At 39.0% G+C, this 21,863-nt stretch overlaps 1 protein-coding gene and 1 non-coding gene across 2 annotated transcripts; both read left to right on the forward strand.

The window, feature by feature from the left end:
- Nucleotides 1–1,745: 1,745 nt before the first annotated feature.
- Nucleotides 1,746–12,864, forward strand: LOC150055244 (D-aminoacyl-tRNA deacylase 2-like). Its single transcript, XM_090345209.1, has 3 exons — nucleotides 1,746–1,897; nucleotides 5,677–5,746; nucleotides 11,705–12,864. Exons 1-3 carry the CDS (start codon nucleotides 1,787–1,789, stop codon nucleotides 12,028–12,030), a joined length of 507 nt encoding a protein of 168 aa, XP_090201335.1. The 5' UTR covers nucleotides 1,746–1,786; the 3' UTR covers nucleotides 12,031–12,864.
- Nucleotides 2,852–3,013, forward strand: LOC150055245 (U1 spliceosomal RNA). Its single transcript, XR_016537718.1, has one exon. It is a non-coding gene; the product is annotated as a U1 spliceosomal RNA (small nuclear RNA).
- Nucleotides 12,865–21,863: the final 8,999 nt, after the last annotated feature.

Genomic DNA, 21,863 nt, shown 5'->3' on the forward strand with positions numbered 1-21,863 from the left:
TCAACAAAAATTGGAAACTCTTTAATGCAGCAATCAGAGATAATGTGATTTTTTTCCTTTTCTTTTTACTAAAAGTGTAAAGCAGGCTGAAATATAATCAGCAAACAAGCAACTTCAATCTTTGAGTACAAAAGACTACTGATTATGCATGGATTATTTTCTTCAGTCACACTGTTTTGTATGAGTAGCAACACTGTCAGTGATGTCATCTTATAAAACAACAGACGCGAATGTATAGGCATATTGTGCCAACTGAGCCCAAATCAATGACCTGGTTAATGCAATCAAGGCCACACTATTATTCCTCATTGTAACTCTCCCAAGACTGTAGAAAAAATAAATGCTAATCTGATGCATGCTCAAGGAGTGCACTGCATGTGTTATGTGGGAAAGAAAATCAAGTCCTTACATTTCTTTACATTCAGTTTGGATTTAGTGAAAAGGCATCACAGAATTTAATAACATTGTGTGCATCGAAATATGTTATTTTAGGGCTACATTAGTAGCAGATTAAGTAATATTAACAATCATAGTTCATTGCATAAGCATATTCTTACCACAGGGATTTTCTGAAGAATTAATCTCAAAATGTATATTTAGAAAGCATATTAATACCTTTCTGTACCTGTGAAATCAGAATGATTTGTAGCATTCCTGATAAGGGCAAGAAATTTTTTTTCAAAAATTTATAACTTCCAATTCCTTTTTCACTTGCTTTGAGATTTAGTTGACACACTCTAATTATTTACCTTCATAACGAGCATAATAAGGATGTAAATCAAGTAAACTTAAATTTGTTCAGTATATGTAAGGGGGCTTGCTGAGGTGAAAAAAATGTTTCTTCAAAAGATATACAGGAGGACTGGGAATGTAAACCTGGTGATAGATTTTTTTTCCCCTAGGTGCCTATGCTTATACCTGTAATCCTAGCTACTCAGGAGGCTGAGATCTGAGGATTCTAGTCGAAAGCCAGTGTCCATAAATAAGAAAGTCCTGTGAAACTCATCTCCAATTAACCAGCAAAATGCCAGAAGTGGGGCTATGGCCCAAGTGGTAGAGAACCTGCCTTGAGCAAAAAGTCCTAGGTCCAGAATTCAATCCCAGTATTCGCAAACACACACACACACAAACGAGACCTGAGAGTGTCAACCAGGTGATAAAGAAATTGATTAGTATGTACATCTTTTTTTCAAGTGCCTGTGGCACTGGAGGACCTAGGTTCACAGTCTGAATCAGTAGAAAAGTCCACGAGATTCCATGTCCAGTTAACCAGTAAAATGCCAAACTGAGCTGAGGCAGAACCAGAGTCCCTGAATTCACAACCTCATGCCAGAAAAGAAGAAAAGATCGTATTACAAGGACTATTATTATTATTACTGATATTTCTTGCATGGGAAGCAAGAAATGTTTCCTTCCCGCCCCCCCATATCTCTATTTTATCCTATTTTATTAAAGTAAGTCCTTGCTGAAACTTCAGGGGGTGGGGAAAGACAAAAGAAAGACCTCCCAAAGTCTCTTGGTTCACAAATGCCCTCAGAGTGCCTTCTTCAGCGCCGGGCCGACTTTCCCATTGGCTTAATCACCTCATACACAGCCTTTAAAGGCACATCCGGGACTCCAGAGGGCCAAGCAGCACATCCGCCCTCTTGGGGCGGAGCCACCGGCGGTAGGGGCGGTCCTTCCGCTATGCCACGCCCCTCCCCTCCCTGCCCTTCCGGCCTTAGCCTGGAGGGGCGGAGCCTGCTCCGCGTGAACCTGAAGGACCGCGGCCGAGAAGGTGCTGATTATGGCCGATGGCAGCCGGACGCCTCTGGCCCGGGCGCTCCTGCAGCAGTGTCTGCACGCCCGACTGCAAGTTTGCCCAGCTGAGGGGGACGCCACGGCCCAGTGGGTGGAGGTAACGGCGGCCGGCAGCTCTCATTATGTTGTCCTTCTCCGCACTGTCTGGGTGATTTCTTTCTCCCCGCGCGTCCCTCTCCAATCCCGCTGGCCCCTGGGTGCCCTGGCTTGTGCGGTGGACAGCGCGGCTCCGCCGGCTCCTGGCCCGCAGTCTCTCCGGGCCTGCCCCCCGCCCCCGACCCCCCGAGGAAAAGCCGGTCTGTAAGGCCTAACTTGCCTCAGACCCCTTGGTGCCCCGGGCCGGTGCTGCCCTGGTCCGTCTAGTAGGCTAGATTGGCTGCACGGGTTCAGGGTCCGCTGGGGTTTGTGTCCCAGCTCGTGTGGACTGTCACTTGGGACTCAGCACAGAAAGGCCATTTCTCAAGAAACTATTTCTTTGCAGGAAACTATTTCTTTTCCGCACTCGATGATCAAACCCCAAGGCCTAAGCAAGGAAGCATTTTATTTATTTATTTATTTTTATCGCTGAGCTTTTAATCACCAGCCCAAGCAACTTCCTAAAGAAATTTTGACCTATTTTTATGGTACAAAGAAATCAAGACTATAACTTTTTTTTATAATCGTTTTGCATTGTTATCGGAACACATTTCCTCTAAAGACATTTAAGACATCTCCATATGACTTCTACTCTCATACTTAATCTTTTGAAGACAACCAGTCAGTAGGCCACGTAGGCAAATATACAAAGTTCTTTAAAGTCTCTTGATATATTTTTCGGAGTAAGTTGATACATAAAGGGGAAAAAAAAGTCAGTTCATAATTAAAACGTTTGGAGATATTTAGAATCTTTAATGTAGGAGAATCTCACCTGTTAATGAAGTCTGGAATTTAGCTTTACTATAACACACAGTCCTTCTAACATGAACATGTGGTTGATTATACAAATCAGAATCTATTATTTACTTGTGCTAACTGGGAAGTCGTTCATGAACACTAAAAATTCCTGTATTTCGTATTTACCTGACAGAGAAAATATCTTGATCATGAAGGTGGTTTTTCCAAGGGGAAGCTAATCCATTGCACTCCAGATGTTCTGACCCCTGCAATTTCCCCAGATGTGGGAGATCTGACTGCATAATTTGTAGTAATGGAAGATTGCCTTCATACTCTTCCATGGGGAGGGGTGAACAGCAATCCTGTTTCTACCTCTCTCCTTTTCTCAAACTCTTTTTTTGTTGTTCTGATTTTTCATTGAGGTTTTGATTTTTCTTCCATATTTGAAACTTGGTTCCTTTACATTCATGTTTTGCATATTTAAATACTTAGAATAAACTAATTTGATTGTTGCTCCCTGGCACTACAAATTTAAACTAGGAATCATTTAGAAGTCTTCCTTATTTCTTTTTTGGTTGTTTCCCATGCCATGTTCTCTTATGCATAGCCACAAATGTTTTATTGCAACCTTCTAATCTATCACTTTCTGCTTATAAGCTGTGGAAACAGTGTTTAAGGGTTTTTTCTACCCTCCCACACATGACTGAATTAAAGAGCTGACAAGTAATTAGATGGTGAGAAAGTGTAAATTCCCTTTTCTCACATACCATTTACCCTGTTCTATTAACTTTGTTGGTTTTTTTGGACCACCACTTGAATTGTTTGAAAGTTACTTTGCTTATTTCAGTTTTATTCATTAAGAACTTTGTGTTTGTCTTTCTTGGGAATCTGAGCATTTTTGAGAATTAACTGTATTTATTTGAAATGTTTTATAATAAACACACAAAAGTTATAAGGTTCCAAAGTTACAAGGGCTAGGGGCTCACACCTGTAATTTTAGCTATAAGATCTGAAGAATCATGGTTTGTGAGCAACCCAAGTAGCAAAGGTGAACTCCATCTTCAAAATAACTTGCAAAAAGCAGGTATGAAGTCATAGTTCATTGGTGGAGCTCCAGCCCAGCAAGCTTAAAGCCCTGAGTTCAAACCACAGGAACACCATGAAAAACAGAAAACTACAAAGAAAGAGAGGAATGTGTAAGTCACAATGTAAGGTATATTATTGGAATAAACCAATGGACAATGACAGGAAGTAATGTAGTGTGTAATCTACTTCTGGGAGTAATGAAGAACTTAATTCTGACAAGACATACAATGAAGATTTAGTCCCATGTTGGAGATTCTATGGATTCTATGGATTCTATCCATAGTAGTAGTGCAGATGTCTAATTCAATTTGGTAACCCCTTGTGGGTGTGCATATGCCAAAACCACAATTGTGTTTTTTAAGAATGACTCCTTTAGGTATGGAAACAAGAGCTTTATCTTGTGTGATTGTTGTTCTTAATGTACTATGTTATTTCTCTTCCCTTTTGTTGCCCTTTGGTTAATCTTATATTGTTACTGTATCTGACTTTGTTACCTGGTATATTGTATATACGTTTATTTGTTTATTTGAAATAGGAAAGGGAAGGGAGGAAAACAAGATGATTGGGAGGGGGTGTGGGAGGGAAATGGGGACAAAAACATGAGAAGGGGTATCAATGTGTGAGAAGTAATGCACCTACTATCAGGCAAATATAACTGTAACCCCTTTATACCTTACAATTAAAAAGTGTGAATACAGAGCTATATTTACCAAGAACACTATATAGATAATGGAGCCAAGAAGATAAAGTTGAATATTAATGCAATTAAGATATAAATTGAGACCCTGTAATGCATAAAGCATATGAAGTACTATGGAAGTTAATATTTGAGATAAATTGCACTTCTGCCTTTAAATTTGTTTTATATATTCATTTAATAATCACAGGACTAACAGTGAACCCAGCACTGTTTTAAACACGATGTTTATTAATTCATTTAGTGTTTGATAGCCGCTGCAGTCAACAAGGTACATATATAATCATGAATTTAATGACTCAACCAACAGTCAACCAAAGTCATTTATCAAATACCTATTTTCCTATAGACTGTCTTACAAGAGCTAATAAAAATATCCAAGTCGCTGTGTAAAATAAATAACTGTATTCTTGGTAGCAGCCAATCTTGTCATGCAGAATTTATTATCATAAATATAATTTCCTAATCCCAATCATGTTTATGTAAGGTATTTAATAACAATAACAAATAATCAGACAATTTCATTATGTGTAAGTAAATAAGCTAGGAGGAATAGAGTGGTGATATCAAAATATATCAGTCAGGCTGCTGCTTATTCATCATTCCTGTCTAGTATAATGTGAATGCATATAGTACTAAATGAATGTGCCTTGAATATTAAGTGTTTCTAAGCATGTCAGCCTTTTTGGTGGATGAGGGGAATCTGTTTGAAAATGCTACTACTATTGAAATAGAAGTAAATTTATGAAATGATAGTGATTGCCATTGTTTAAAAAGAAAAACCTGCCAGGGACTAGTGACTCATACTAGTAAATCCTAGCCACTCAGAAGGCTAAGGTCTGAGGATAGTGGTTTGAAGCCAGCCAGGGCAGGAAAGTTCTGAGACTCTTATCTCATTTTTTGTTTTTAAATCAGATGTAGAGTGATGGCTCAAATGGTAGAGCACTTTAGCCTTGAACAAATGAAATCTCAGCAACGGTATCCAGGCACTGAGTTCAAACCTTAGGACTGGCACAAAATAAATAAATAAAAACCTTAATTTTTGAATTAAATAGTAATGGTGATTATAATGTGAACCGATTTTGTTTTTTATATTTAGAAATCACCTGTTGCTTTTAATGTCTATGTTTGTAAAATTTAATTGAATTTTTACTCATTTAGTTCTGAATCTCTATGGGCTTCTTCATAATCAGAGTTTTCTGTGGTGATTTTTTTTGTAGGTTCAGAGAGGATTAGTGATTTACGTGTGCTTCTTTAAGGGAGCTGAAAAAGAGCTTCTTTCCAAAATGGGTAAATGTTTGATTTTTTTCTTTCCTTTTAATGAGTAAGAAAGAACAGCAATATATAAGTGACTATAAGAATAGCAATATACAAGGAACACTATCTTTCTTACTTATTTAATTGCATAGCTGACAAGTACTCTACCATTAAACTATAGAAATATAGTAATAAATTGTCCTGATCTATAAGTTGGTCACTAGCTAGCTGTTTAGTATTATTGGTTTTAGCTATTTGTCTATTAAAGTATGCATATCTTGTATAATTCTTTTTGAATATATACAGCTTGTCATAGTAGCATATAGGTTGATTTATAAGCACACAGAATACACACAGGATAGTTTAGGCCAAGGTTGCAGAAAGCTGATGGCCACATAAGAAGAAATAGATTGTTCATTTCCTAATGTTTTCCTTACCCTCTAGATAAGAGAACAGAGGTTACATAAGGTGTAAGTCCTATCAAATTTATACAAATGAAAATTATATCATTGTTATGGAAGAATTTATATTAACCATCTACCATATTTACATATTTGCATTAACCATATTAACCATGTCTTTGTAAGAAATACCTGCAAGCTGGGTGTGGTAGCTCATACCTGTAATTCTAGCTACTCAGGAGGCTGAGATCTGAGGATCGAGATTCAATGTCAGCCCAGTCACTAAAAAGTCTGTGAAATTCTTTTCTCCAGTTAATCACCAGAAAATCGGAAATGACACTGTGGCTCAAGAGGTAGAGCAGTAGCCTTAAGCTGAAATGCTCAGGGACAATGCCCATGACTAAAAAAAAGAAAAAAAGAAAAAAAAAAGAAATACCTGCAAATAAGCTGGGTGCTGGTGGCTCACACCTATAACCCTAGCGACTCAGGACGCTGAGATATGAGGATTGGAGTTCAAAGCCAGCATGGGGCACAAAAGTTCTGTGAAACTGTTATCTTCAGTTAACCATTAGAAAATTGGAAATGGCACAGTGGCTCAAGGGGTAGAGTGGTAGACTTAAGCTGAAGAGCTCAGGGTCAGTGCCGGCCCAGAGTTCAAGCCCCCCCCCACCACCAAAAAATACATGCAAATTCTACAATTCTAGGTTTGTTTGTTTGTTTGTTTGTTTTTGCCAGTTCTAGGCCTTGAACTCAGGGCCTGAGCACAGTCCTTGGGCTTTCTCAAGGCTAGAGCTCTACCACTTGAGCAACAGCACCATTTCTAGATTTTTCTATGTATCTGTGTTACCTAGGAATTGAACCTGGGTCTTCGTGCATGCTGTGCAAGCACTCTACCACTAGATCAAACTCCCGGCTACAATTCTAGTTTTTAAACCAAACAACCATACTTCCTCTGGTTGCATCAAAAGCAAAAGTAAGTGTTAAAGGATATCTGGAATATAATTTATTTGGCTAGAGTTTGTATACTGAAATATCCATAACACTGCATTGCATATTCTCTATGATAATCATATAGATTCACATATATCAAATCAATCATATGCTGTCTGAAGTCACTAAGTCAGTATTTGAGTCTAATGTCCAAAAAAGAAAAGAAAAAAAAATCTTGAAGTAATATAGCTATCTCTAATCTTGGAGACTTTTTTTTTTTTGCCAGTCCTGGGGCTTGAACTCAGGGTCTGAGCACTGTCCTTAGGCTTTCTCAAGGCTAACACTCTACCACTTGAGCCACAGCACCACTTCTGGCCTTTTCTATGTATGTTGTACCAAGGAATCAAATCCAGGTCTTCAGTGCATGCTAAGAAAGCACTCTACCACTAGGCCAGACTCCCAGCCCTTGGAGACATTTTATATTATCCTTAGTAATGAAGTACTGCACCTATTAGTTGAATCAATAAGAAATACAAACTACAACTAGGAACTGGTGGCTCGAACTTATAATCCTAACTACTCTGGAGGCTGAGGATCACAGTTTAAAGCCAGACTTGTCAGGAAAGACTGTAAGACTCATCTCCAAAAAACTACTCAGAAAAAGCCAGAAGTAATGCTGTATACGGCTCCAGTAGTAGAACATTGGCCGTAAGCAAAAGAAGCTCAGGAACAGCACCCAGGCTCTGAGTTCAAACCCTAGGACCAGCAAAAGAAAAAAGAGCGGGGAAGAGAGGGAGGGGGAAGGAGGAGAGGGAGAAAGAAAGTAAAAGAAAAGAAAGGAAGAGAGAGGAGACAATGAGAGAGAAGGGAAGGAAGGAAGGAAGGAAAAACTGAGCCAGACACCGATGGCTCATGCCTGTAATCCTAACTATTCAGAAGGCTGAGATCTGAGGATTATAGTTCAAAGCACCATAAGACTCTTATCTCCAATAAATTACAAAATAAAAAAGCTGCAAGTGGCATTGTGGCTCAAGTAGTAGAGTGCTAACCTTGAACAAAAGGAGCTCAGGCACAATGTCTAGTTTCCTGAGTTCAAATCCTAGGAAGGACCAGAAAAAAAAAAAAGATACGAATTAGACACAGCAGTACATGCATATAGAGCCAATTACTCTGGAGGCTAAAAGAGGAGTATTCCCTTATTCAGAGTTCAAAGCCAATATAGTCAACATAGTAAGACTCTGTCTCGAAATTATAAAAATGTAAATTATAGGTATATATAAATATAAATATTAGGTAGTTGAAGATCATAGACATTAACTTAGAAGAGATCAAAGAAACTCAGGAGCAAATAATTTACTGAACACCTTGGAACAGAAAGCTATGGCTTTTTTATACTACTATTACAAACACATTTGAAACCTATGATAATTACATTCAAGAGATTATGATAGAAGATTAGCAAGGCAGTATATACAATAGTTTGAAATTTGAGCTAGAACATAATAAGGAATGTTTGAGAAGTTAAGAAAATGAAATGAGGACTTCTATTGTAGAGGATAATTTGTAAGGTCCTGATGTTGTGGTATTGTAGACCTATTTTGCTAAGTTAATATTTTGCCCTGAATTAAATCTTCATTGGTCATAAAAATATAGTAAGATTCTTCAAAAATGGGGAAAATTCTTCTCATTCTTATGTAAAATTGACTTCCTAAGGTTGAATCATAGAATCTTAAATGAACCTTAACCTTAAAATAAGCCCAACAAGCCAGCCTAGCTAATCAGAAGGCTGAGATCTGAGGATCTTGGTTCAAAGCCAGCCTGGCACCAAAGTCCTAAAGTCTGTGAGACTCTTATCTCCAAATTAATCACTAGACAAGGGGAAGTGAGGCTGTGGCTCAAGGAGTAGAATGGTAGCCTTGAGCTGAAGAGCTTAGGGACAACTCCTAGGCCCAGGGATAGGGCAGTAGTCTTGAGCTGAAGAGCTCAGGGACAGCACCTAGGCCCAGAGTTCAAGCCCCATGACCCACCACAAAAAAATAATAATAAGCCCAACAAATTCAAGCTGAATTTTATTTTTACACAGGTGAAATGCTCAGTACTTCCATGTATGTCTTTGTGAGTTCACTTCAACTGAAGAGAGGGCTACCTTATATCTTCAAGTGCAGAATCTAACAAAACTTCATATAATTCTCAGTAAAGGACCATATGCATCTGAAGAATCAGACTGCTGGTTTGAGTTACAAGCAAAATAAACATAACTAGCTGGGGTGCAGTGACTCATGCCTGTAATCCTGACTACTTAAGAGGCTGAGATCTGAGGATCATGGTTCAAGCCAGCATAAGCAGGAAAAGTTCATGAGACTGTTATCTCCAATTAACAGTGGAGGGGGGAGGGGCAGGGGGATGGGCAGTCATGGAGCTGTGACTCAAGTGGTAGAGCATTGACCTTAAGCTCAAAAGCTCATGGTCTGTTCCCAGGCCCTGAGTTCAAGCCTAAATAAATAAACACATCTATTATCTATAAATTTCCTCCAAGAGGAAAAGTAAGCCAATGAGATGGGTTACTCTTAGACCTCCACCTTATACTCATTACAAAGATTCTCATCTTTCCAGTCAAATTTTATAACCCTTGGGAAAATAATTCTGAAATACATAGCTAATGCAGCAATTAGAAAGCCTTTCTCAATTCATCTTCAGTATCATTGGCCATGGTCCATAGATCTGTGAAAGCTTAATTTCTACTCAATATCTTTGGATTTATTTGGTTGATAATCTATGTTAGGATCTCTGGGTTTCAACATGCCATTGATCATTGTGTCATTTTAATTCTACTTATATTTGTTTTGATCTGTTTCTGCCTACTGATATTTATATCAGTATTGAGTTCCCAGATGTAGCCAGTAGAGGGAATTGTGTAGAAGTGTAATAGTTTGTACTACTTCTCCAGTGTTAAAGCAAAATTGCCATCTTAATCTCTTAGTAACCTGAGGCTTGGAATGAAACCCTCTGGAGAGTGAGTTTTCCATAGAAGCAACCGCTAAGAACAATTGGCTATACACCAAAGCCCTAGTTGTAATTTAGAAATTGTAGAGGTATTTAAATATGTGTTAAATGAAAAGTGATGGTGAGTAAAGCATAGCTTGAGAATTAAATTAAGTGTTTACTTTGGGAGGTTTTTAACTGGTTAGTTATGTGATTTATAGAGTCTGGGATAGCCAAACCAAATCTTTACTATGTAAGGATATCCTTACTATAAAGATATAGTAAATCCTTACTATATATTCTGTAATAACTAAAACCATTAGCTACCTGTTAAGAAAAAGTATGCTTTTGTCTAATTTGACAGTAGAAGTGAGAGGTTTACCATTTGAAAGGGGCTGGGAATGTGGCTTGGTGGTAGAGTGCTTGCCTGGCATGCAGGAAGGGCTGGGTTTGATTACTCAGTACCACATTAGTAGAAAAAGCTGGAAGCAGTGCTGTGGCTCAAGAGGTAGAGTGCTAGCCTTGAATAGAAGAAGCTCAGGGACAGTGCCCAGGCCCTGAGTTCAAGACCTAGGACTTGCAAAAAGAAAAAAGAAAAAGCCATTTTACCATTTTCTCAGTACTGTTCTCTGTAAGCAGAATTCATTTATATCATTATTACTATCTCCGTAGATTGTATATCTGTTTTAGTGGACACTTCTTTTGTTATTATTTTGAAAATGGTTAATGTTGAGGTATAAATGTTTTCTAAATTATGTAGTTTTTTAGTGACACTGGATATTTATTGTGGTTTTGGCACTTGTTAGTTATAGTCTCATAAATGCTATGAAAATATCACCATTTCCTTGTATCAATAGTTTGGTATCTTTACTTTTTCATATGTAACAGCGTATTTTATCTTTGTACTTCTGCCATAGAATGTATCTGTAAAATGATTAGTCCATTTCAACTATACCTTTAAGTTATGAAACAGGAAAAAAGAGCTGGCATGTAATAAGATTAAACATGAAAGCTTTGTCACAGGTCAAAACTGTAGGTAACTAATTTTAAAATAAATGCTCTTCTGATAATCTTTGTTACAGAGGAGAGTTTAGTTTGAGAAGGATTTATCATGGTGTTTTTCTAATGGGATTGACATAAAATATAGGAAGCTGGGAAGGAAAAATCTTCTCATGTATTCTCCTGAGGCAAACTTATTTGAGGTTCCACAGTACAGTTAATTCTGTAGATTAAAAATGTCATGATTTTAGCCAGGCACGGTGGCTCACACCTGTAATTCTAGCTACTGAGGAGGCTGAGATCTGAGGATCAAGGTTCAAAGTCAGCCCTGGCACAAAAGGACCTGAGACTCTTATCTCCAATTAACCTCTAGAAAATGGGAAGTGGGGCTTGCCTCAAGGGTAGCCTTGAGCTGAAGAGCTCAGGGTCAGCTCCCAGGCCCATGGGTAGCGCCCAGGCCCAGTTCAAGTTCCATGACTCACACAAAAAGGTCATGATCTTTTCTTTATAAAGTTTTGTTCTTCATGCTTCAGCTGTTCAGTGAAGCAAAATTTCAAATCGTGATGAAGTTAGGAGCAAGAGCTAACAAACTGGGTTTTTGCCAACTAATTTAAAAGAAGGGTGGTTTTCTTCAAATTTGTTTTTATTTCAAAACATTTTACCTTTTATCCTCTAACAGTTAATACACTGTTAAATGTGAAATTAAGTGAGACCGAAAATGGCAAGCATGTCTCTATATTGGATCTGCCCGGTGATGTTCTTATCATTCCTCAAGCCACCCTTGGAGGCAGAGTAAAAGGAAGAAACATGCAGTATCACTCTAACTGTGGGAAAGAAGAAGGGTTAGAACTTTATTTGCAATTTGTGACTCTATGTGAAAAAGAATTAGCTGCCAACAGCAAGTGTGCTGAAGCTGGGGTTGTGGTGAAACACGGCACTTACGGGAACAGGCAAGTACTAAAGCTTGATACCAACGGACCATATACACATCTGGTTGAGTTTTGAAAATTTAAAGATCCATTTCCACAGCTGTTCTTTGTATTAAGAGTCCTGAAGTATAGTTAGAGTTTCTACTTCTTCCTCTTATATGCACTTATCTGCAGCACTCATAGGCATGAAAATCCTGGATCCTGTAAATAACTGTAATGTGATAATCAGTGACCTTGCTTGGTCACATAACTCTGAATCTGTCACTTTTTGTTCAACATTCCTTCACTCTTCCACTGAAAAATTTGAAAAATGTCTTCTATTTACCTCATAGTCATTATGGCAATCTTTTTGACCATGTTTTAAAGATTACATGTATTCAACATATCTGTTATGAATAAATTTGTACAATCAATAAAAACACATGTTGTGCCACCAAGTTTATATAGTAATAAAAGTAATTAATTGTGTTAAATTTAGGTTAAGACCTAGTACAAACCAACTATAACTTCATCTGTTTGCTTTAATATTCTGATTTTAATTTTATACTTTTTATTTTTATTTTTTGATGGTGCTAGGGATCAAACCCAGATCCTTTTTCATGCTAGACAAGCACTGTATCACTGTGCTATATTCCCAGCCCAGTTTTCTGTAATTTGAATAGAAGCAGGTGTTTTACTATTGTTTTAATAATATCTATGAAAATGTAATCTATCAATGTTACTGTGTGTTACATTTCTTTCCAATGACATCCAAATGCTTTAGATTACTCCACAATCTTTTGTATCTTGTAAATATGTATAATTATGTCAATTAGAAATTTCTAAGTAAAAAAAACAAAGAATCCAAGTTCAAAGTTGTTTTTATTAAACATACCCCCCAAAGTACATTAATACTATTTCTGTTTTTGCCAAAACCATGTATATTTCAGTTTTTTTGTCTACATGAATTTTTTGTTCATTTACAACACTATATTCCCTTAACATTCAGTTCCTTTCCTGTTGAATTAAGACTGCTATAAAAGGAAGAAAAAAGGAAAATTTTTTACGGGAATAATTTGTTTCTAACTAGTTTGTATCACATGTTTCTAATCAGACTTGTATGGCTTGATGATTTGTAAGTTTTTCAGTTAGTAAATGTTAGGCGCTGTGTGTGTGTGTGTGTGTGTGTGTGTGTGTGTGTGTGTGTATGTGTATTTGTGTCCCCTCCCTCATTCATATGTTGAAACCTTAATTCCAGAGTCCTGGTATTTAAAGGTAAGGCCTTGGGGGGAGTTGACTACAGTTAAAGATGAAGTCCTGGTGGGTTAATCATTTTAAAGAGGAAATAACAATAACTAGCTAGCTGTCTCATTTCACAGACTGAGGTGGCCATCTACAATCTAGAAAGAGAGTTCTCACTAGAAACTGACCTTACTGAAACCTTGGTAGTTTGAACTTTTAGCCTCTGGAGTTGTAAGAATATAAATTTGTGGTTTAAACCAGCAATCTTTGATATTTTGTTAGGGTAGCCAGAGCTGACTAAAGTAAGAATGTAAGACAGCTATCAAGATAAATTTCACAAAAGTAAGAAGGAATGTTTATAAGAAATTGAAAGCATTAGAGGTGTCGATTTTAAAAAGCATGGAGGGATTGGAGGCATGGCTCAGTTGGTGGAGCATAAGCATCACCTACCACCTTGGAGTTCCTTTCTCAGACCAAAACAAAAAAAACAGAAATACTCCTCTGAACTAATTTTGAAACATGTTTAAAATAAAGTGAAGAGTAAACAGGATTTTCAGTTACCAAAAAGATGAAGAAATTAAATAAATACCTTAAATAGCTGCTGATAGTTTCTTTAGTCCTTTGTTCCTAACATGCTTTTTATTTTTATTTTTATTACCCCACACACAAAATCTTATTTTCTCTATCTTTTCCAGTGCTATTCTATTTTAGTACTTGAGAATCAATAACTGCCTTGATAATGAGCTTGTTATCCTTCACTTCTGTTTTATTGATTCACAATGTATGTATTGAAATGTAATGAACTGTTCATAAATTTGCAAATTTCAATTTCTCCAAGCATCTCCAAGGAGGTATATATGCCTTTCAGAAAGATTATATTGTGTGTATTAATATTTTGACTTTATGTTTACGTATTATGCTTACTCACAGTCCTTGATTGTTATTTTATAGTTCAAGCAGTTCTTTAAAAAATTCCATGAGATATTTAAGGAGAATAACAATTTTCAGTGCCTGAAGTTATTAAGCAAAAGATTTTGGAGAACTTTGCTTCCTTTCCAGGGAGGCTACAACAAGAAGAGGGTAAGAAATAGTGCATATGAAAATATCTTCACCCTAGGTAGCTATTCTGGCCTAAGGTGCTCAAAACTTCAATACAGTTTTTAAGGTATTTCATTATAAAAAGCCAGACAGTGCTTAAATAATTCACCCAAAGAATCATTTCTACCTTTTTTTTTTTTTTGCCATTAAGGGCCTGGGTACTGTCTAAGGACAATTCAAGCCTCAGTACTGAAAAAAAAAAATTTAAGCTAGACCTGGGTGGCTCACACTTACAAACCCAGCAAACTCAGAAGGCTGAGATCTACGAACCACTGTTTGATGCCATCATGATTAGGAAAGTTCAGGAGACTCTGATCCCCAATTAACCACCAAAAAAAGCTGTGAACAAAACTGTGGCTTAAGTGACAGAGTGCCAGCCTTGAATGAAAAAACTCAGGGACAGTGTTCAGATCTTGAGTTTACACCTCAGTACAGGCAAACAAACAAATAAACCCAAAATAAAAAACTACCTCCCTCTATTTTTTTTGTCATGGGCCTTGAAATAAACGTACTTCTTTGTATCCTGCTTTCTTTTCTCATGGGAAATCAAAACACCAGAACACAAGTGACGGTAATTCTAACTACTTGGAGGCTGAACTTTGAGGATCACAATTTGAGCAGTTAGGACTGTGGGATTCTTATTTACAGTTAACCACCAAAAAGCGGAAGTGACACTGTGGCTCCAGTGCAAGCTGAGGGGCCCTGAGTTTAAGTTCCAACCCCAGGACTGTCACAAAAAAGGAAGGAAGGGAGAAAGGGAGTAAGGGAGGTAGAAAAAGAAAAAAGGAAGGAAAGAAAGAAAAGAGAAAAACTGAGCTGAAGACATGACTTAAATGGTAACAGCACCAGCTAACTGATTGTTCAAGCTCTGGAATCTGAAAACTCAATAAAATATAAGGCAGGTTTAAGTCATAATTACAAAACTTTCAGATAAAATGAAGAAAAAATATTCCATCTTCACTCTTAGGCACAACCTCTATCTTTGTGGAGATAATAACCCCAGAATTTTTTTTGGGGGGGGGGGCCCGGGGCTTGAACTCAGGGCCTGAGCATTGTCCTTGGGCTTTCCTCAAGGCTAGCACTACACCACTGTAGCTACAGCACCACTTTTGGCTTTTCTATGTCTGTAGTACTGAGGAATCAAACGCAGGTTTTCATGCATGCTAGGCAAGCAATCTACCACTTGGCCCTAGGATTTTTTTTTTTTACGTTAACTAGTAACACAGTTTAGTTGTTTCTAAAAGAAGGATCAATACACACACACACACACACACACACACACACACACACACACACACAAATGTCGAAATACCTGATTGGAGGAACACTCAGCACAGTTGTGAAAATTAAGATCTGTGAGACACAGACTATAGAGAGCAACATAGGAGGAGAAGAGTTAGACAAAAGAAAAAAAGAATTAACTTGGTAAATCCAGCTGATTCAAAATAGAAGTGAATGGAAACACCAGTGTCCTGGAGTTTAACAATTGGAAAAATGAGTTGAAGCCTACAAAAATGCTGAAAGTTTATAGTATAGTCAACACCCATATACCTATCACCTAGATCCTACAACCATCTTACTTTGTTTGTTTTATTACCTATATACCCGTCTCTTATTCCAGAAATAAGGTTATCTGGCTTGTCAGTGTTTTAAATTATCCTCTTTTTGCCCCTGTAGATTAAATTTTCTTCTCTGAAGCCCAGGTTCTTTGTGAGCCTGCCACAATTCACAAAAGCACTTCAGTTCTTAATAGGAAAGATTATATACTTAGTGTGTCTTTCCGTCTTTTAAAAAACAAACAAACAAACAAACAAACATCTTATGTCAGCCCAAGAGAAATATGATTCCTCCACCTTTTCAGCACGGTCAGTAAACTTTCCCTGGAAGTATACCCTTGACAACAGAGAAGGGCATGTTTCTAATTGACTCCATCAATTGCCCAGCTTTCCAGTATTTGAAGTATGATCAGAAGACCACCTTGTCAGAAGTATCTGAAAAACAAACTAAAAATGCAAATTCCTACATCTCACCCCAGATCTACTACTAAAAGAATCTGAAAGATTTATCACTAAAGAGATCTTGTAATCATACTGTAGTTTGGGTTTTTTGTTTTGTTTTGTTTTTGTCAGCCATGCATGGGGCCTGCTCACTGTCCCTGAGCTCTTCAGTTTAAGGCTAGAGCTCTACCACCCACCTGCACCACAACACTACTTGTGGTTTTCAAGCCACCAGCTCTGGTTTATTTTTGTTTGTTTGTTTTGTCTCATTGCGGAGGATTGAACTCAGGGTCTTATCCTAACTCACAAAACAATTACTCTCTAGGTATTAGGGTGTATTAATGGTAAGGTATACCTCCAGCCGAGAGAGAGAGAGAGAGAGAGAGAGAGAGAGAGAGAGAGAGAGAGAGAGAGAGAGAGAGAGAGAGAGAGAGAGAGGGGGGGGGGGGAGAGGGAGAGAGAGAGACACGGAGGGAGGGACGGAGGGAGGGAGAGAGGGAGAGAGAGGGTGAGAGAGGGAGAGAGGAGGAGGAGGAGGTGGGTGGGTGTGAGTGTCCTGGTCCTGGCTGTTGTCTCTTGTAATTTTTTTTCTTCTTGTAGTTTTTTTGTTCTTTGTTAATTCTCTACCACTTGAGCCACAGCTCCACTTCTGGCTTTTGGGTGGTTAATTGGAGGTCAGGATTTTATGGACTTTCCTATTTCCTCATATCTCAGCCTCCTAAGTAGCTAGGATTACAGGCATGAGCCACCAGCATCCAGCTACGAAGTCTACATTTAAACTGGTACTCCAAATGACTTGCACAAACTAACATGTAAAAACAGATGAGTCAGGAGTGATATATATGAAAAGTCAAGAAACCTCTGTGTTCAGAGTTTCAGCTTTACTATAAATAATGTTACTTAATCCTCTAGAAATCATGAGAAACAGAATTGTACTTGATAAATCCTAAGATTCCCATCAGCTCTGCCATTTTGTGTTATAATGAAAACTGAATTTTTTTTATATTAGAAGGAGTTAGTTGAACTTAAATGAACTAAAAATAAGCCTCCAGGTATGTGCTCATTTGTGCTACTGTTATTTCTCTTAGTCTAACTAGTGTATGAGTTATTTATCAAAATAGCAATGTAAGCCGGGCACATTAGCTCACCCCTGTAATCCTAGCTACTCAAGAGGCCGAGATCCGAGGGTCAAGGTTCAAAGCCAACCTGGGGACTAAAGCACTAAAGAACATCAGACTCTTATTTCCAATTAATCACTACAAAACAAGAAGAGGGGCTGTGGCTCCAGAGGTTGGGTGGCAGCCTTGAGCTGAAGAGCTCAGGGACAGCACCCAGGCCTAGACTTAAGCCCCATGACCAACAACAACAAAAAAAGTGATGTATTCTTTATAACTCGTGAGTTTTCTTTTGGTTTTTAAAAGCTGAACCATAGAATTCATTCCAGCCATTTCACATAGCCCTTTTCCATGTCATAGCTCCATTTTTCCTTGGTGATTCAGTGTTCATGCTCTGCCAAGCCTACTTTAAGCATTGTCACTCTGCATTCCTTTTCCACTATTACTAATAAATACCCTTTCCTCTTCTATCTATAAAACACTGGCTAGTTTTCTTTAAAACTGAGTTTTGAAGTTCTGTATATATGTGAAAGAGCTGGGGGCAATGGCTCACACCTGTATTCCTAGCTACTCAGGAGGATGAGATCTGAGGATCAAGATTCAAAGCCAGCCTGGGCACAAAAGGACCTGAGACACTTATCTCCAATTAACCTCTAGAAAAATGGGAAATGGGGAAGTGGGGCTTGGCTCAAGGGTAGGGTACTATCCTTGAGCGGAAGAGCTCAGGGCCAGTGCCCAGGCTGAGTTCAAGCCCAAGCCCCATGACCCGAGAGAGAGAGAGAGAGAGAGAGAGAGAGAGGGAGAGAGAGAGAGAGAGAGAGAGAGAGAGAGAGAGAGAGAGAGAGAGAGACACAGAGAGAGAGAGACAGAGAGAGACAGAGAGAGACAGAGAGACAGAGAGAGATAGAGAGAGAGAGACAGAGAGAGAGACAGAGAGAGAGAGAGCGGAGGGGAGGAGAGTGGGAGAGGGGGGGGGGAAGTGTCTGGGAGTCTTTACGTAATGATTCTTTGCCCTGTATTACCTTGATGATAGCTTTTTATTTCCATTATAAATCAGGATCCTAAGTTAAAGCTCAAAACTACTTAAAAATATTGTTGAGAATATTAGTGTCTTTATCATCTCATAAATAATACTGAATGTCCATATCTTTCAACATTATTTGTCATCAGTAGTATTATAAAGTTATTTTCCAAACTTTTCTAAAATTTTTATTGGCATTTTTAGCTCATTGTGTTATGATCAGATTAAAGTTTATCCTGTATATGATCCATCTATCTGTGTTTCTCCTAAAACATAGGTAGAATTATGGTCATATTGTTATAAGGAAATTCAGTCACAAGAAACAGAAAACGCCACCACTTAAGGGGCTAAATTGTGAATCCTTATTGGAGAGCTAGAGGACTGCTGGTAGCCTCCTGTCTCAAAGATCAGCATCCCCAAATGCAACTAGCACAAAGCTTACATAGGCCCAAACCACAAAAGATGTGTGCAATTTAACCTAATAGAAAAGGAAACCATCCAGGGAAACCATCAGGGGAAATCAAGGACTAATTAGGGGAAGCATAGACACAGTCTATACAATATTGATTCTCATGTTTTCTTCCTATTTCCACCCTATTTAATATAAGGAAGATGAATTATGCAGTTCAAAGCCAGGTGAAGCAGGAAAGTCCATGGTGAAATTCTTATCTCCAAGTAAGCATTAAAAGGCTAGAAATGGAGCAATGGCCTAAGTAGTATTGCACTAGACTTGAGCACAAAATTTCAGGACCCAGTCTGAGTTCAAGTCCCAGGACCCCCAAAAAAAGGCTGTCTTTTAAAAAGAACTTATATATAATCTATATACATGTACTGGAAAGCACAGTAGACGACAGGATCTATGAAGAGATACATCTCTGTGTTTTCCAGAAGACAGATTGAGATACAAAATATAAATTTTTGTTGCAAATACGTGGAAAAGTCACTCAACTGTATGGCAGTTCATCAGAAAACCAATAACAGAACAAACAAATGATCCAGAAACTTCACTTTCAGGCATACATACAAGACAACTGAAAGCCGAATCTAAAGGTGATACTTGCCCTGTTGATAATTGCACTATTCACGATAACCAACAGGTAGGAACATCCCAAGTGTCCATCGAAGAAATAACGGGTTTGCTGGAGGCTGGGGGCTCACACCTGTCATCCTAGCTACTCAGGAGGCTGAGATCTGAGGATTGCAGTTTGAAGTCAGTCCAGGTAGGAAAGTCCATGAGACTTTTATCTCCAATTAATCACAGAATATGCCAAAAGTGGTGCTGTAGGTCAAATGGTAGAGTGAACAAAAGGAGTTTAGGGACAGCATTCAAGCCCAAGACTAGCCAAAAAATAACAATGATGATGAAAAGGCTAGAGGAATGGCTGATGTGGTAGAGTGCTTGTCTAGCAAGTGTGAGGCCCTGAGTTTCAGCCCAGTGCCTGGCATCAGGCACTGGTCACTCATGCTATTCATGCTACTCAGGAGGCTGAGATCTGAGGATCACAGTTCAAAGCCAGCCCAGGCAAGAATGTCTTTGAGACTCTTATCCCCAGTTAATCAGCAAAAAACCTAGAAGTATAGCTGTCACTCAAAATGGTAGAGTGCTACCCTTGAAAAAAGAGCTAAAGGACAGCGTCCAGGCCTTGAGTTCAAGCCCCACAAGTGATAAGAAAAAAGAAAGAAAATACCACTATATGCTACAACATGGATGAACTTTAATCCAATTATAAAAAGATGAATATGTATGATTCCATACATATGAGGTATATGAATAGTCAAATTAACAGAAAATAAAAGAAAATAGAATGTGGAGCTGAGGGGGTAAGAAAATAAGTACTTGTTATTTTCAAAAGGGTAATAGAGTTTCAGTTTGGCAAGATAAAAAAAGTCCTGAAGATCTATTTCACAACAATGTGAATATACTTACCACTATGGACTGTACAGCAAGACAAGTTCTTGCTGTGTAGTCCAGGCTTTTTTTTTCAAACTTAAAGACCTGCCTGAGTGCTGGGGTTACAGATATGAACTATGACATCTGATCTGACCTGATGTGTCATTAAAGTGGATGACATTACCCAAGAAATATGTGTACAGAATATTCATGGAGAAAAGTAGGTTGGGTGAGTATTTAAGAAAACAAATATAGAAAATGAAAAGCAGATGGCAAGGGATAGGAAGAAAGGAAGAAAATGAGCAGAGAATGATGTGATAGAATCTAAGAGAAGGGAGAAATTGTATTCAGTTGGGCTGTGGTAACATTATCCATTCCACTAGAGAAGTCAAATTAGAAAGAACTGCTGAAAGGCCTGTTTGGGGACCTAGCTCACTAGTAGAATACCTGTCTAACATATTGAAGGCCCTAGGTTCCATGTTCAGTGCCGTAAAAAAAAAAATCCATTGGGAATGACAATTAGAAGGTCTCGCTAACATTATTGAGACAGACATCTTGAGAATTAAATAAGATTTAAAAAATTTTGTTTGCTAAGTAAGTAGTAGTGGCTCAGAAAACTGATTCTGAAGATTGAGGTTTGACAGTAGCCTGGGAAGACAAATCAAGAGATTCTTATCTCTATTGAACCAGCAAAAAGCTGGAAGTAGAAGCATGGTTCAAGTGGTAGAATTCTTTAGAAGGCCTTCCTTACCTTGAGGTGCCTTGCCTTGACTTCCCTTGCCGCTAGGGGGCACCTTGCCTTGGCATCCCTTGCCTTTCTGCTAGGGGGTGCCTATCCTTGCCTTGCCTTGAATTGCAGACAGGGGCACCTAGCCTTGCCGTGCCTTCCCTTGCATTTTCGATAGGGGGTGCCTTGCCTTGAATTGCCTTCCCTTGCCACTAGGGGGCACCTTGCCTTGCCCCTAGTGGGCGGCTAGCCTTGCCACTAGGGGGCGCCTTGTATTGCCTTGCCTTGCCACTAGGGGACGCCTTGCCTTGCCACTAGGGGGCACCTTGCCTTGCCTTGCCCTTAGTGGGCGGCTAGCCTTGCCTTGCCACTAGGGGGCGCCTTGTATTGCCTTGCCTTGCCACTAGGGGACGCCTTGCCTTGCCACTAGGGGGCACCTTGCCTTGCCTTGCCCTTAGTGGGCGGCTAGCCTTGCCTTGCCACTAGGGGGCGCCTTGTATTGCCTTGCCTTGCCACTAGGGGACGCCTTGCATTGCCTTGCCACTAGAGGGCACCTTGACCAGCCTTGCCCTTAGTGGGCGGCTAGCCTTGCCTTGCCACTAGGGGGCGCCTTGTATTGCCTTGCCTTGCCACTAGGGGACGCCTTGCATTGCCTTGCCACTAGAGGGCACCTTGACCAGCCTTGCCCTTAGTGGGCGGCTAGCCTTGCCTTGCCACTAGGGGGCGCCTTGTATTGCCTTGCCTTGCCACTAGGGGACGCCTTGCATTGCCTTGCCACTAGGGGGCACCTTGCCTTGCCTTGCCCTTAGTGGGCTGCTAGCCTTGCCTTGCCACTAGGG

The sequence above is a fragment of the Megascapheus bottae genome, chromosome 14 (genome assembly GCF_031878675.1).
Source record: "Megascapheus bottae isolate mThoBot1 chromosome 14, mThoBot2.hap1, whole genome shotgun sequence".
Classification (NCBI taxonomy): domain Eukaryota; kingdom Metazoa; phylum Chordata; class Mammalia; order Rodentia; family Geomyidae; genus Megascapheus; species Megascapheus bottae.

What these genes read in the sequence shown, in the direction of transcription:
- LOC150055244 (XM_090345209.1), top strand. Translation starts at nt 1,787, where the DNA reads ATGGCCGATGGCAGCCGGACGCCTCTGGCCCGGGCGCTCCTGCAGCAG. An exon ending in CCACGGCCCAGTGGGTGGAG is followed by an intron (nt 1,898 to 5,676) that starts GTAACGGCGGCC and finishes TTTTTTTTGTAG; the next exon opens with GTTCAGAGAGGATTAGTGAT. An exon ending in AGAGCTTCTTTCCAAAATGG is followed by an intron (nt 5,747 to 11,704) that starts GTAAATGTTTGA and finishes ATCCTCTAACAG; the next exon opens with TTAATACACTGTTAAATGTG.